The sequence below is a fragment of the Anarrhichthys ocellatus genome, unplaced genomic scaffold (genome assembly GCF_004355925.1).
Source record: "Anarrhichthys ocellatus isolate YVR2014 unplaced genomic scaffold, GSC_Weel_1.0 scaffold7, whole genome shotgun sequence".
NCBI lineage: Eukaryota > Metazoa > Chordata > Actinopteri > Perciformes > Anarhichadidae > Anarrhichthys > Anarrhichthys ocellatus.
The window spans coordinates 6223159-6240550 of NW_022280037.1; the positions used below are offsets into that span (position 1 = coordinate 6223159).

At 42.9% G+C, this 17392-nt stretch overlaps 1 protein-coding gene across 2 annotated transcripts in view; it reads right to left on the reverse strand.

Annotated features, from left to right (window-relative positions):
- The window catches only part of rcan3 (regulator of calcineurin 3), a 35531-nt gene that overhangs the window by 6977 nt on the left and 11162 nt on the right, over positions 1 to 17392 (reverse strand). Inside the window, exon 1 of one of the 2 annotated variants that reach the window (XM_031847247.1) lies at positions 12217 to 12464. The exons of the other annotated variant lie outside the window; for it this stretch is intronic. Within the exon in view, the coding sequence (XP_031703107.1) occupies positions 12217 to 12303 (87 nt within the window). The 5' untranslated portion in view covers positions 12304 to 12464. Of the gene's footprint in view, positions 1 to 12216; positions 12465 to 17392 lie in introns of those variants that run through there. 2 annotated transcript variants of the gene reach the window in all.

Here is a 17392-nt window from a genome sequence, read left to right on the forward strand (position 1 = left end):
GAAACATCCAAACAGATGCAACACTATTTGTCCTTTGCTATCAGGAAACTATTGAATAACATTTGTAAGACCTTTAATAATTAAAGTAACACTGCTTTCCAGTCCTTGATGGATGCCTATTAAACTACAGCCAAGTACCTTTTAGCAATTATTATTATAATGAGAATACTCTTCAAAGTACCGGGAGTCTTCTGCATCTCTACAGAGAAATCACCTCATCACCCTTGTCCGACACATGCAGAGTTGTTAACGACTGTGCAAGCTGTGAAACACAGTTATGCTGCGGTGTGGTGTACACTGTGGTAAAACAATTTGCATTTCAAGAATAAGCAGATTAATTTACTCATAATCTTCCCTGCTTCCCCCCCAGTTCTTCTCCCCATGTAAGTGCATCTTTCCCTTTGCTACGCGCCTCGGGGTTGCTGGCTAAACCTCAGCGTTGACTTCACCTCCAGGCTCCGTGATACCATTTTTAGCCAGGTTTCTAGTTGGCCATACAAGGTGCATTCTAAAGAAGCACAGAAAAGAGGTCAAATCAGGAATGTGTGAATATCTGGACTCCTTTTATGTGTTTTGAGGAGAATTACCAAGTAACTTAGCGATTAGAACGCTGCGATCGCAAAAAAAGCCAGAGGGGAGAGTGTGACTCACAACAAAACAGAGACAGCCACGTGTTACGTTTGCTCATTAAACATTGATTCTCTCACCCCTCATAGTAGTTAACCAAATAGCTTCTTCCCTTTAATTGTGTTTAAACAGCAGAAGAAATGTGTCAAAATGCTGTATTAAAGAGGTTAAAGGGTCACAAACCAGATTTCAGTTTGAATCAGTCTCTAGTGACTACCCCAACTCGATGGATTTGAAATACATCACAGGAGCACATCTTTAATACAGAGCAACATTAACATTCAAATGTCCACTGTGTCGTTAACAGCTGTTAAGGTTGCAAACAGACGGATTATCAGGACTTTTACACTAAAAACAGCTGCTTTTTACTACTGAAAAGGAGGCCGATGAGAACGGTGAATGTGAACCAAATCAGACACAACCCCCCCCCCAGGTAAAACCAAAACAATTTGCTAAAAATGCTATAAAGCTCCATAGAGCTGAGACAACTTCCACATTCCACAAAGTATTTTTTTTCCACTGCTAGTATAAAAATATTGATTCGTGCACCTTTAAGGATTTGTGGTAAATAATCAGCAAATGTATCTAACTAGAATCTACCTCCTACATTCAACCAGCTATTGTTTCCATGCTAACTCCTCTGATTTAGGCTTAATTGCAATTAGATTGAGAATGGCAACAAAGCACTTGTTTGGCCTATCAGCAGAGCCCACTTAAGCCCTTGTTCATACTGTGAATGTTCCATGAGCCCTTAGCCAGCTACTATGACTCACATGTCATCAAACTCCATGTGTGATAACCGATAACACCCACACACACCCACCCACCCACACACACACACAGCGGGTACTTCCTTAACCTAAATTGATGTTTTGGCATGAGGAGAGATGTGGGAACGCTCCGAGATCATGTTCCAAAATAGCATGTACTGTTTGTATTCAACCACTGACGCCGATACACCCATGGCCGTTTGGAGTGTAACAAGTGAGCGTGCTCATCACTAATTTATGTGGTCTCTATGAGCGGACATCCTGAGGGACTGCGAGGAGGAAGAGGAAGGGTAAATGAGGAAGAGGAGAGGGGTGTTGAGTTACAGCGGGCTGAAAAGTGGCCTGCTCATCTGCCATTGCAACCTCATTGTAACCCGCTCCCTTTGTGCATTGTGTGTGAGAGAGACTTGTGAGTACGCATGTGTGTGATGTGCACACCGTGTTTCCACAATTAGTTTGCTGGAATTGCAGTAGGTATCCACACACACACACACACGGGGCATGTTTGCATGGTAGAGTAATGTCACAGGTAGCACCATTAGGGCCGAGGAACAACTGAAGGACGACTGGCTTGTCCAGAGATAGACTGGTTTTAACTGCGCGCACACACACACACACACACACACACACACACACACACACACACACACACACACACCGCTTGATCCAGCACCTGCTACTACTGTATTTGCAGTGACTGAGAGGAGAAGAGAACAGCATGTTCTCGTTTTTCATTCTCAGCAAGGCAGATAACAACATCCATTGAAGAAGCTGGACAAAAACATGATTTATCTCACAAACAATGTATTAACCTGCCATCACCCTCATGGTTCCATCTCACATTAAAGTCCATGTTTTACTGACTGGCTTTGTTCATCCGACAAGAGAAATCTGATGTGTTTAGGGTGGAGACAGTCGAGAGGAGGTGGTGGGAAGTCGCAGCTCTCAAATAGCCAACAATTTGGCTTGATTGAAACGGCAAGTTGCTGTCGTTATCGCTGACCGCATGTTTCTCCATGTCACCTTTAGGTAACACCCCGTGGTGTACCTCGACAGAATACATTCTCTTCGGGCCCACTGCTGCACAACTGGGAAAGCCCGGGGAGCGGTTTCACCACATCTTTCTCTCTCACGTTCATTTTGACACATTTCACGAATAGGATCAATTTCGATTCTTGCGGCCCATTTTTTGAGAAATGCGAGAACCATGTAGAACTCACAAATGTATACAAAATTTGCGAGCGACAACCATATGTGAAACGTGGCGCTGCAGCAATTAGCAGAGCTCAAAAATCTCTTTAGTTAAAGAGGCCCCTTGAAGATAATATCAGCAAAGCGCTGACGTTTTTATGAAAATGACAAAATGAAATATTTCACGTTGCATCAAAAGAGAAATATACTTTTATCTACAGATTTTCATCATCATTTTTGGAAAGATGCAATTGTTTCCTGTATTTTATTTCTCCATAGAGGACACCCACAAAGCTGTTTCCTGCTGCAAGAGTAAACATATCAACACAGTTTACAGTAAACAAACTCCTCTTGGGAGAAAACGCAAATTAGCTGCTGCCAATGTGCCTGACTTCTTCTAATTGCAAAAAAAAAATAGAGTTGAACTACAATGCTTGAACTGCAAATTGTATTTTTTAAATTTGAAATGTGTATTATGTAGAATGAACCATGACTATACTGTTAAATAGAAGTTGAACATTCCCTCAGGTGACTGTTGGGTGGCCTCATGTCCTGAAGGGGAGTTTTTCTTTTAAATAGAGATAGAAAGAACACCACGCACAAAAAAGTCCCAAAAAAAGGGACAGAAAGCAATCAAGCACAACAACAATCCAATGTGGAGAGATGTAAAGCATGCTAGTGAACTGGAGCCACTTCGGCGGTGGCTGCAGGGCCATCCTTCAGCTGATTGCCTTTTGGGTAATGAGGCAGTTATGTTCCTGATGGTAATGGCAAGGCTGTCGTGATGGCGGCAACAGGACATGACTGCGGCACAGGGAGGCAGCAAACGCAGAACCAGCAAGTGGTCCTGACACACAATCATCCAAACAAAAGATCAGTCAGCTTTTAGGGATGAGGCGCAGGTCTATTGAGCATTGTCAACAGGGTTTCATCGGGGGGCAAAGCCGGGCAGCAGAACAATAAACAGCACTGATTGACGAGAACAGTAGGTGTTGAGATAAAGCTGAGGAATTTAAATGTATTTACAGTATATCTACTTTACGTCCAGGTAATTAATCGGTCAAGTGGCGGCATTGGGTGTAAACCCTGTGACAGATGACTGTGACTGAAGTGTTTCCCCCCCCTCTTATGTAGAGGAAGGATTACGTTTCTTCAATGTGTAGGGATCACTTACAATTAGCAGAGCTTCAGGTCCGTCCTGTTCTGTTCGCACGGGAAACACAATGAAGGATAAACTCGCACTGAACACCAAAAACGATGCAAGAGTCTGAATGTATTCTCGGTAAATTCTGCTCAAAGTGTGACGTTCCAGCACGCTGTCGACTTTCATTGTTGTGTTTTGTCGACTCATTGTGCAGTTTAGGGAGTTAAATAGGGCTCACATATTCAGTTTGTTCTCTGTCGCTGGTGAGACATCAGCTGAAACACACCGACATATCCCATCGTTCCTTTGATCAGCCATTTGACTAAAAATATACTAAACACACACAAAAAGGCCACAAAAGAACCACCCCAGTTTTGATTTCAAAATACAGGCTTTTGCATTGTTGGAGTGGCATTGGACAGCAAAATGTAGAGATCTAATACAGATTGATGATGAATAATTTATTTTTCTTAGTCTTTCATGATAGTAAACTCAATCGTTTTGGGTTTCCGGCATTTCATAGACCAACTGATTAACCAATTAATCAAGAGAATAATAAACAGATTAATAAGTCGTGAAAATAACCATTGGTTGCAGCCCTAATTCAGTATCTACAAGCATGCTTTGTGTGAATCTGCAGCCACACTGGCCGAGTCACAATGCTCTATTCTGATCTGGTTTCTCATTTAAGATAGTACAGTATTTAACATTGGCAGGCATGACTGTAACCCACAAGCTGAATTACACCATTTGGCATTTTGGATCAAAATGAAAAGATTAACTGAGCCTAATTGGGACGTAAAGAAGGGTTATTCAGTGTTTTTTTACTTCGGCGAATCACTCGTCTTTCTCTGCGGCACGTGCGTGGCTTCAGCACAGTCTAATCCGGACCCTCGTGCTTGAATGGGATTTGGGTGAAAACTAACAAACTAGGCCACGGAGCCTCGGGGTGAGTCAGGGACAGTGTTACACTAAAAATAGATCATTTTGGAAGAATCAAGAAAATGTATTTCTTAAGTATGTGGACCTTTGTTTTTAATTACAGTCCTCCCTAAAGGGCCCAACTGGATCCAGTCTAATGAGGTCGAACCAGAGAGGCAGATTGCAGAGATAACAGCTGGATGATAAACCTCATTACCTGCGTGCATGTTTGTTCCAGCACATTTTTTGCCTCTCACATTCCGTATTCTTTCCATTACTGTGCTCCAAAACAGAGCCAACTTTCCATTGAGATTGTGTCTGTGTGCAGTTACGACTATCACTCGTGACATGAAAATGTATTATGTTTAAAACGCAGCAGACCTTTTGCCACGAACACCCTCGAAAATAAAACAAATACTCAAAATATGAAGATGTTTCCATTACTTTTTTTCCACATTCTACAACTCAGAACCACACACATCTCAATGAACCTGTTACTGAGCGGTTCAGCGTGTGGTTCAGTTAAATGTCCTGTTGCTTACAGACGCGAAGAATAAGCAACAGACTGGAGGGAAATAACAGAGAGAACCAGAGTGTCGAGCTAAACACACCCACACACACACACACACACACACACAGGAAAGCTAACTGTATAAAAAGCCAATCTGTACAGTAAATGTTAAGGTTTACTGTTATGTATTTAACTCCTCTCAGAGATGATACTTTGTTCCCTCCTCGCACGAGGGACGAATTTGACAGTCAGTCTATTTTTATTTTTTAATTTCTAATCACTATCATTCAATTTGTAGTCCAATATTGTTATCACAGTTTCACAATTTCTTCCTGTAAAAGCTTTAAAGGGCCGTTCCTTTAACCTCTATTATCTTTGTGTGTGTGTGTGTGTGTGTGTGTGTGTGTGCATCCGTGAGTGAGTTAGTGTGCACCTCTGGTTCTGTCCACGGCTAAACTTGGATCCTGCTGCAGCAAACTTCTTAATAATTTGGATCCCTAGTTACGGCCTCACTCAATACCAGCCTAAGCGGAGGGATAACATTTACGGTGTGTTTGGCTTACAGCTAACAGACCTATACGCACATTGCTGCGTACTTCTCGGCCGCTGCTCTGCGACTCACTTTTGTTTTGTACAGTGTGTTTGGCTAACGGCTAACGGAACTACCCGTAGACAGACACAATGCTGTACCTCGCTGCAACTCAGCCGCTGCAATGCGGGCAGACAGCTGGGTGAGGTCCATTTTGTTTTTGGTAAAGATTGTACGACGTGTCTTATGATCAGACTTCGTCACGCCACTGAGTGCACCTTTCCAGTTGGAAGTGTGTTTGGATTGCTGCACAGCTGTGGACCTACACACATAGTGAAACAGAAGAAGAAGAATTGTCTTAAAAATAGCAAAGTGACCACCAACTGATTTAGAATTTTACTTCAAATCTGCTTATGTATTTAAAGTGCCTGACATTTCATTACTTCAGCATAGCTCCAGAGTTGTTAAAATAGTTTGGAACAACCAGAGTATTTACTGTTCTTAATCTGTAATATGCTTTTGGCACGTATAGCCTACATAGTCTCAGTGATTTTGCACCACTGTTGTCTCTATACTTGGGAGTTTGTGGCCAGTGAAGAAAAGTCTGTAACCTACAGTTAGCTTGCTGACTCCTTTGGATGAGGTAATGTGTTTCAGTGGATAAACTCGGAGGTTGTGTGTGTGTGTGTGTGTGTGTGGTGACCCAACACTCATGGCTTCTGTCAAAGCAGCTATTAGTATTAGCATAGCAGCAAATCCTCAGTATTACAGAACAAAAACAACTTATGATTAATAGCTTTTGTGTGAATTGTGAGGGCCGGGGAGGCATGTGAATGTTACTAAAGCGGGATCAATAGCTCGAGCAGGGAGCCGTATCGACAAGGGCCACCGCTGCGGCGCTACACTGCGGTCCCCTCGGGGACAGTGTGTCCACGGCAGGGAGATTGAAATCAGTTTACAGTATGAGGGGACACATTAATCCTATTACCACCAAGCTGGTAGTTATGGTTTCAATTGAGGAGCTTTTCCTAGTCAGCAGCACTTAGGCCTCGGTTAAACTAACACACGCAGACACATTTTCACACACTCTTAACGTGCTAGCATGTCCACACAGTCCCCCATGCAGATTCACACACTTAAAAGAGGCGACAGTAATCCAAAGAGTTGCACAACATTACATAAGGTGGCGAAGATATGCTACAGCTCTTACCTTAGGCCACAACAGCGTAGACAGATGAGCGCTTTCTCTCTACTCATCACTGTCTTACCCTACTTCTTTATCTGTCTGTCGGCGGTGAATCACAGCACCCAGCCCTGGTAGTAATCAAGCATTACTGGAGCAAAGCTATAGGAGCATGGCTGCACAGCTGGCAAAGTGCAACGCATGTTGTATTTCAGTATGTGGATGGATGGATTATACATAATATATGGGCAGTGAAGGAAAGTGAACACAAGTTTGAGGTACTTTTACTTTACTTGAGTATTTCCATTTTCAGTAATGTTGTACAAATATCGGACTTTTTAAGGCAGTGCATATATTTCAAAGCTTTTGTTAGTTACTTTTTTGATTACGGTTATTAAAGAAATATAATCAACAAATGAATTATGATTGTATTATTATATATTAAATTACCCAGGAATACATGAAGTAGTCCAATCTAGCCCTACCTTTACCAGCTGCAACATTATGATGATATATATATATAATAATGCATCAATAATTTAACTCAATATATATTATTCTGACATTTTGCATTGAAGAGTACTTTTACTTTTGGTACTTAAAATATTTTTGGATGATTGTGCTTTTACTCGAGTTCTATTTTGATCGCAGGACTTTTACTTTCTACATAGTGGCATTGCTTCTTTTAGGAAGTACAATATCTCAATACTTCTTCGACCCGTAATTTCAATAACGAGGCCGATCATTGTGCGATACTGTTTCCATATCTTTTTCCTCGGCGAGTAAATTGTCGGCCTATACATTCCATCGAGAGTCCTTTTCCTTTGGTTCTAATCTTATCACTTCATAGTCGTGTCGTCTTGGACACATGGTAACCGGACCCCCCCCACCCAGGACATTGTCCTTTGTTCTACGTCACCCTAACGGACACAGCGCTAACCTTTAGCCGACACTTGAGCCCCGGCACTTCTCTAAGGTTTCAGGCCAATGTGAGCTGCCCATCTCCACCTGCCCGGTGCCCAGACTGGGGGAGCAGGCACACCTGAGCCCACTGCTCTGGGCCCGGGATCGCTCAACCTTGCCAAGATGCCGATCTGGTTTCCTAGCGGCACAGAACACGATACCGTCAGCGTCTACATCCATCCTGTCTGTCCTGCCTCTGCTCCTCTGCCTCTTGCCTTCACCTCTACAACTGGTCGGAGTGCATCACAACAAGTGTTTTGAAATGCTGGCCCTGGATCATATTAGAACTCAGGCCTGATTCATGTTTGATGAGCAGGGAGTGAGAGGTCTGTTGTTGTCCTTTCTCTAAATAATAAAACACTGCAGAGAGAATGGGTTACTAAATAAATGGCCACCAATAATAGCAGATCAAGTCAGTCCATTGAGGCAAGTAATGCATCTGTCAAGGACTTGCCTAGGATGAGACTTCATTTAAATTGAATGTAGAAAATATTACAAACGTCTGCTCTAGAGATGAAACACTGTAATCAATCTGCAGCAAACAAACAAACAAACAAATATTTTGTTACCTAATTAATCTTGAAGTTATTTTTCAAGCAAAAATGACAAACACAATCTAGTTGCATCTTCTCAATTGCAAGGATTATCTGCTTTTCTTTGTTTTATTTTATAGTAAACTGAATATATTTTGAACGATAAACTGAGAAAGTAATCTGCAGATCAATAAATAATGATACACATTCATTAAACCTTTACTTTCTCCGAAGCCATGAATTCAGCCTGATCAGAAATGGTGTGAAATATTCCACATCTGATAAGGTCACATCAAACGACACAATATTTTCTCCCTTCCTTTGTTGCTTAGATGCTCAAAATAACCGTCGCAAATTTAAAGGAGTGACAGCACGTTACGCAAGGGTGCGTATCGAAAAAGAAGACAGTGGGAAAGAATAAAAACATCACACGGACGTCAGCAAAATCTCTACAACTGCAAATAGCAGAGATTAGTCATCGAATCTCTGCTCCTTCATCATTACAATCATAACTTCTGAGACAGCAAAGCCTGAGAACAGACAAGTGACACAAGGGACAGACAGACAGAGACAGACAGAGGACAGGAGGACAAATGGAAAGTGACCCAGTGGACGGAAACTTCTCCTCAGCGATGAGTTGTGTGTGTGTGTGTGTGTGTTTGCTGACAGAGGTGTTTGTCTGTAGGTCTGCGAGTCCGCTGACTCACTGTTGTGGTTGGAGTGTGTGACTGTTGAGTGTGTGACTGTGTCAGTGTTATACAGTCGTCTGTGTGTGGGAGAGCAGGCTTAAGTTGAAAACAGCTGTCCTTTGTGGCTCGCAAAGCAGCCATTCTCTAGTGTTATAACACGTTTTCTCTACAGTAGTGTGTGTAAACGGGTAACAATGTCTTTTCACCCAATGCTTCCTAATTAAAACACATTTAATTCAGCGACAGACTGCAGCCAGAGAGGCACTTATCAAGAGAAAGAGCAGGTTGACAGGCTGATTAAGTATTCATGCGTGTATAAAAAGAGCAAATAAATGGGCAACCATCACACTGACAAGCGAGTAAATAAATAAATAACTTACAACGCCAGCATCAAATTGAGCATACATGGTAACTGTAAAGGCTTGCGTCACACTCGGTGCTCTGTAATGCACTCACTGCCTGCCAACGTGCAATGACCTTCACCATGTGTCCTGTGCTATCGTCTGCTGATGCCGCTACATTTTCCAGGTAACAATAGCGCCGTGACGAAACATGCACATACTACAGCGTCTGCCCACAGCTCCGGCCTCCCTGAACCTCGCGGCAACAATGGTCCTTTTGTTTTTGCTCTAAAATAAATACAAAAGCACTTTGGTATGAAAGCCCACCGTACCACCAGCTCGGCCATCATTGCAACAACAACCTGCTCTGTCCACAGCCTCTGTGTTTGGCTCATTAATGATGTAACCAGCTGGGACGGAGCCAAGGCAAAGCCATTTCAACCGTGTCAAAACAATGGCTCCAAACCACCACAGCCAGTCGCACAGCATCTCCTCTGATTAAAACCCCATCATTCACTTATTGTCTTCATGTCGCCCGTTCAAGCACCTCTGCCATTGCCTAATCGTTCCGCGAAGGGTCTATATATAGCAGCAATCCGCATATTAGTTCATCTTAAGTGCAACAAAAACAGGAGCCTTGAGATTACAGTTTCTCATTTTTTACATTTGGAGATATGAATAAAAACAAAGGCCTCAGACTGGCTCAGATCTCGTTGAATGATAATAAAAACAAGAGGAGGCTGACAGGGAGGTGAGCTCAATCAGAGCCCCCCCCCCCCACCACCACCACGTGTCCTGCTTTAATCTGCCCTCTCCCCCGGCGCTCTCCATCACTCCCTGTGTGCCAGAAACCAGGATTAGTGGTGTTCTTTGTGCCATTCGAAAGTCAGCCCCCTGTCTGCTCTTTTAATTGTGCAAAGACCCTGTTTTCTTTGGGGCGAGTCTGGGAGAGGTGGGCTGATAAGAGCTGCTTGACAGGAAGCTTTATTGACGACTGCACTGCGATCAGACTGTCCTGCCCGCGGCTGTGTCAAGCCTGTCTGGGGAGGATTGTCTGATGTTCAGAGCGCAAGACCAGGTTTCACTAACATAAGTAAATCACAGATAAATAAATAACATGCCTGATCCGAGTCTGCAACAAGTGTTGTAAACAAAGGGGCATTCGCTGTCTTGATCAGGAGTATCATCGGTTGAATACAGAAGAAATGCCGCACAACCGACACCTCTGAGGTTTCACAGACAGCTATTTCAACCAGAGTCCGTTGGAAATCTTAAAAGATTATGACCCGCTATCCTATAATTACAGGACAACTGCAGGGTGACACACTGGTGTCTTTCACCTTGACTGGTCTGCAGTGGTTAGAAAGTGTAATGAGATTTGGGAGCAGCAGCTGCCTGGCCTCGCTGGGGGAAAGCAAACCACAGGGGTGGATCAGAGGCCCCGTTTGTTATGCCCATATATGCAGGATATTTGTCAGTAACAACAAATCACAATCACATGCCGTTTTCACGTGCCATTCATGCCGTGGCAGACACAAAAAGTTGGACATTTCACAGAACCACACAAATCCCTCTCGGCGGCTAGTGTGAGGGTAGTAATCATGCACATGGAGTTGCAAAGAAAAGTGATGAAATACGGCTGAGAAAGGTGCTGTGGGGATGAGGGTGGGGTGACTGGGTGTTCAAAACCTGCAACTGCAGCTTTTGGATGCAGGAAAAAAAAGCTGAATTCAGCCACAATCATAGTTGTTTGTGTTCCTGAGCTGCACTGTAGCGTGGTTTTATTCGTTCTCCCTTCCTTTCGTCTCTCTCTGTCTCTTTGGTGATGAATCAAATCAGACAAGCGACCAGCAGGTGAGGGAATATATTCTGACTTGGAATTTCCAAAGGGTTTAGTGGGTGAGCTGAGCTTTGGCACACCATCTGTGTGGCCTTCTAAGACCCAAAACTGGCAGGTGTCAGTGGGGTCCCCCAGGCTCACATTGTGCAACTTGCTTTCCTGCTCTGTGACTGACAGGCCGCGTATCGAATATACCTGTACCTGTCCTTCGGACAAGTCAATAACATACGAGTGTAGGGAGTGTTCAAGTCAGCACTGAGTTTATAGTGACCTTTAGTGTACTTTCAGTGAAGTCAATTTTTACTCAACACTACAGATGGAAAAACCTCCATTGCTTTTGTGTTCCTTATGGCACCAATCACAGCCATTCATATAGCATGGTTGGATTATTCATACTACATGATTACATACATTAATGTGAGGATGTTTGTGTTTTTTTTTTATCCCATCTAACCTTGTGCACCTGCAATGCTGCTGGATAAGGAGAGATAAAGAGGGGGAGAAGATGATCTGTCCACCACTGCGTCTATAAACTGCCTCGTTTCTTTCCCTGTATGTGCCTTGAATGGACAATTCACTCCATCACACCCTCCCATTCAACCTACCTCATGCTCCGAAACTTACACGATACAACAAATGGTGCATTAAGGACCTTCTTTAGAGTGTGTGTGTGTGTGTGTGGGGCATTCTTGCCATGTCTACCCATTTCTGCAATTCATCAAGCGTCAATCAACTGTGCCGCGCGCGCAACGCTAGACGCGAGTCTTGGCGAGCTGCGGCTCCCATTGATAAAAAAAAATCCTCGCCTGAGAGACCGGGTCTGCATTCAACGTCACCAAGACATGCATGCGCTTATAAGAGGGCAGCATGCCATGCAGTCGGTCCTGAGCAAACTGATGCACAAACCCCCCCACAGGGGTACAACCCGTAATGATTAGTTGCAAACGTTCCTTTTTTCGTGGCGAAAACCGTACCTGCATTTTGTCTGACGTAAACACCTCGATGTCTACTTCGCAGGCGATGATGGTCACCATCTCCAGTTTCATATTTATCGATGGCATTCCCTTTCGTGGTTAGTGGGGAGGGGGTAAAAAAACCGGAACGGAGTAAAAGTCTTTCCCCTCCTCCTCTTCCTCTCCAGCAGCAGGGCGAAATCGAAGAGTATTTCGGGTTCTTCCTCCAGAAACTTGAGGTTAAGTCCAGACTGTTCTGTTCGGCTTTGTATCAGCTGAGAGAGTTGCTGCTGGACTCCTCACTGCACCGACGCGCTGCTGAGAGTGACGCTGCAGCAGCCGCACATACTCTCTCTCTCTCTCTCTCTACCTCTCCTGCCCTCCCCCCTGGCTCCACATTGACGTCATTACCATCCTCACGTTCGTCGTGTTTTACGCCACTACGGCGCTCGACGATCCGTGCAGGGGGCACTGCAGAATTCACGGTCCGGTTTATTCCGCTTTTTCTTGTATTTTTTCGTGTGTCGTTAGGTTCACCGAGCTGCTGGAGAAAGAAATGTGTCACAACCGGTTTGAGAAATGAAACAGCCAAACTGTACATCAAGTTATACCACCATCAGCCTGCCAGGGAGAGCCTGTTAGTTACCGTTCATGCCTTTGAATGATGCTCTGCATAGGCTACAGTTCAATGAACATATCCCCACAGGCGGTGGACATAATGCCAGGAACATATATATATACATACACTGTATATAATATACAGTCATTCAAGTCTCATTTAAAAGCCCTACAATAACTGTGGTATTTTCTAAGGCTCAGGCAGTGTGGAGGCAATAGTTACATTAGAATAATGCAACCTTATACAACATGTAGTACAGTTTAAAAAATCCCCATCACGTTAAATCCAACGCAGTCGCATCAAAAAGGCAGGAATGCAACAAAATATTTAAGTTAATTATTTCAGACAATGAAATATCAGAAAACAGTGAAAAAACCCAGATCACAAAGAGTCCACGGTGACATAAACACATTTAATGTCATACTAACAGTCCAAAACAGCAAAGGTATCCAGCTTATAAAACAGAGAAGGGAGTTTGAGAAGCTGAAAATGTTAATAAATAGCTTTAGCAATTTATTGATTAACAAAATAGTTGGTGATTCATTCGATTGATGAATCAACTAATCTCATCAGTAGTGTTATTTTTTTTCCAATATGTTCTCCAATTTTCTTGTGAAACACTGAGGTTTTGTCTCTTTCAGTCTCAAAAAAAGCAGTCAAATGAAACACTATTAGGGAAAGACTGTACAGGCGTTCCACATTATTAGGATCATCAACATTACAAGCAGCATGCAAGATTCACAGCCATAGTTTACTGGTAATATCCTTATGATCAAAGTACAATCGTATCAGCGCAATATTTGAAAAGCTGTTTTACTACATATAATGTTAAAATAAAAATACTGTTTTGTATCACTTATTTTCCTTTCAAGGCACTATTACATAACCACGCCTGTCAGCTGCATGCTCTGGAGTAAGTGCTGCATTCAGTGGACATGGTATGTGGCTTCATGGCCTAAGAATAACAGACAAACAACATTGTTATGTGGCGGTCACGCTGATGAGTTCAGTGCCGAAGCTGTCGTCTCCCTACATGCTGTTAACAGAAAATTTGCAGAGATCTATTTCGGACATCAGAGTCTTACGGGCAAATGCCTTGTGGAGCCTGGAAAGACTCAAATATGAAAACTTGAAAAGAACTTCTTAGTGAGCTGTGCTGTACTTTTAGTGCCGACTAGTTGATTGGAGATTAACTGTACCATGGCTCTTTATCACTCGCAATAAAGCAGCTGATGAAGCCGACTGTACCGGCGCTGCCACGGCTCCTTTTTCTCTTAATTATGATGACACAGTGTGAGTTTCCACTTCAGCTGAAGGCCAATCATTTAAAACATTCCCACAGACGTTTTGCCATCGCATAATAAAACCATGTCTCTTTTTCCATCACTCAGACCATCTCTCTCCGTCCCTTCGCTTCATAATAATAATTGCCCGGCCGGCCGAGACAGCTAAGTCCCCTATAAGCCATTAATATTAAGGCTCTTGGCGGTGAGGGCTATTTACGTCCGTGTGTGTCAGGCATTGTCCACGCTGTGCATACGGAGAACATGAGTGAGATGAGGATGACTGTGACATTCCTCCACCAGACACCCAGTCTGGAAAAATATGTCTGGTAACGCCACAAATGCCCAATATCAGACACTGTCACATGTAGGCCCGAGCCTGAACTGCATCGTCAGCTGCTATTCTTTCACCATAGTAAGAGCAGGCGGTGGAGAAGACGCTACTTGGCAGGTTTGAATATTATTTCAAAATCACCCCCACAGCTCATTAATCACAAGCTCAGAAGTGATAAAGCAGAGCGTCTGTGCCGCCTTTTCTTTTAAATCCACTCTGTTTTCTGGACTCTGATGTAGCCTTAGCTCGCCAAAACGCTGTGATCATTTATTTACGGCCTGTTGGAAAATTCTCTTTTAAGTTGCCTCTATTTACAAAGACTTGGGTCAACAGAAGGTGACAGAGATCCACCGTCTTGAAAACGTCAGCTTATATAGCAGGTGCTTCACTCAAAGCCATCCTGCCTGTACTTCACCTCACATTTAGTCTGGACTAGTTTAATCAAGTCCAACCCGATGTAGTTTAGCTTCTTCCACTCAAGTGTCACTGCTGCACTGTTTAGCAGTGAGTGCTTGTAACCAGGGGAACTGCGGTTGCCATGGGATATGTGGAAAAACTGCGGAGATGCTCAGCTAATTAAAAAAAACAAGAACAGGGTTTAATGAAAAGATATGTCCATTTATGTTGTTTACAAACTAGTGCGATAGTGGTCTTTTAATAAATTAATTTTCACAATAACAAGATACCTACAAGTGGCTGCCTGCACAGTTCGCACCTCTGCCTGAGTCAGTTGTAACACCGGAACAGATTGAAAGTGCATGAAAACTAGTTAATAAGCGAGCAGAGCAGTCATAAGAGTCAGCCAAAAGTAATGGAGAAATGGATGCTTAATGTTGATAGATATGGATGACTAACAAAGCAAAAAACAATGGAGAAATGGGAGAAATAGTTGGGTAAATACAACAGATAAAAGCTCAGCTCAAACTTGAGAAAAACATGCTTAAGATTATGAAGAAATGGTTGAGATAGTCGCTAAAATTGTTGAGAGTTACAGTAGCTAAAACTAAAGAATAAATGATCAAAACATCCCAGCCCCAGCCCCCCCCCCCCCCCCGAATGGAAACTTGAACAAACAGATGTAAACATTCATGTTGACAATTCAATAGTATGAAGAGAAATATTTTAACACAATCCACTTTTAGTGCATGTTTGGGCATGTGAGCGGACCCCACCCGCTCTGCACTGCGCTCATATGGCGGTTACAGCTGATAACGCAGGAAGCTAGCACGCACCTCCAATCACCTTCAGCTATTTTTTAGGGGCGGCTGTGGCTCAGAGGTAGAGCAGGTCGTCCATTAATCTGAAGATCAGAAGCTCATGTCACATGTCGAAGTGTCCTTGGTAAGATATGTAACTCTACACACTGTGTGTGTGTGTGTGTGTGTGTGTGAGAATGGGTGAATATTGACATGTAGTGTAAAGTGCTTTGAGTGGCCAGAAGCAATAAACGCAAGTCCTTTTGTCATTTTGCCGTAGTTTGCACTGTTAGCGTTGTTAGCACCGTTAGCTGCAAGCTCAGCTGTCGCCATTTTGAGAGCGGGTGAGAGGCAATAGAAATGCTCCCGATCTCGCATAAAGCACCTTTAAATGACATCCACAGTAAAGTGAATTCATGAGCATGACGGTTGGGCTGACGTCTGAAAATAAAAAGGTTGGGAACCGCTGCTTATAGAACATATAGAACAGTTTATTGGATGTATACTTCAATGTTTTTGATTATCAAAGCACTCCTCTGATCCCTTTTGTCACTACTGATATGTAGGATGGAGAACTTTTCTTCCTCTCTGGCCTCATTCTGCAGCTCTCCTACTCCTCCTCATTGTCAATTCTCTTCTACTCATTCACAATTCCCTCCGTTAGATCTCACAGTCGGCACGCCCCGAACAAGACTCCATGTCGGAAAATACAACAAATTCTTTATCTGTTTTAAATAAGGATGTATATGTGAAAAGAGCGACTGCTAAATTCTTACAAAATGCGGATGATTTTAACCTTTTAAATGCAACCACCTTATAAGATGGGTTAATAACAGTATCAGGTGTTTTACTTTAATAGCAACAAGTATTTTAAGGATGTCACTGATATTTTTGTCTGGAATAAATTTACACACTAATAATAACTCTCGGCAAGAGGACGAATGAGTGTTTTCCCCAAAATGTCAAACTATTCCTTTAAGGACAATCCAGATGTTTCAGCTAAAAACTGCAGCTAAATGTGTAGTGAAAGACACCACAAGGTTGCCGATACTCTTATGGCCTTAAAGTGTGTTGCATCATGCACATAAAAAACAAAGAAGATTGTTATATTAAGGAAATAGAAATCAGATTTTATTATTTAAATGAATGTACTGTACATGCAGCCTACATTTCACAGATAAGGCACACAGAAATCGAGATATTGCAAAGTCTCTAATTTGCATGATGCACTTTAATAGTAACGAGAAGAGGAGGCACAGAGGCAGCACACATGCTCGAAGGGTGAGCCACTGTGTCTCAGACTCACTGACGAGCAGCATTTGTATTCTGAAGTAGAGTCTGCTGAGGAGCAGGAGGGAGAGAATCAGGGCAGTGGATCATCCCGGTGGGCTGATATACGCATGTTCATAACACACAAATGCATGTTAATGCACCAACCAGACCATCCAACACATAAACACAAAGACACATTTAAAAAAATGCATTTAAATATGTTAGTGGATTTGTGTTTAACTGTAAAATTCAAAACAAACACAAGTAAACATTTATTCACTACAACAATTCACCCAAAATAGAAATGCATAAAAATATGACAACTGTTCCCACAGACAAACAAGCGATATCAGCTGTGTGTGTGTGTGATGTAACAGCAGAAGAATGGAAGGAATGAAGACTGCAGGCATGCACATATGCTCTAGGTGCACTATCAATATGATCTTCACACACACACACACACACACACACACACACACACACACACACACAC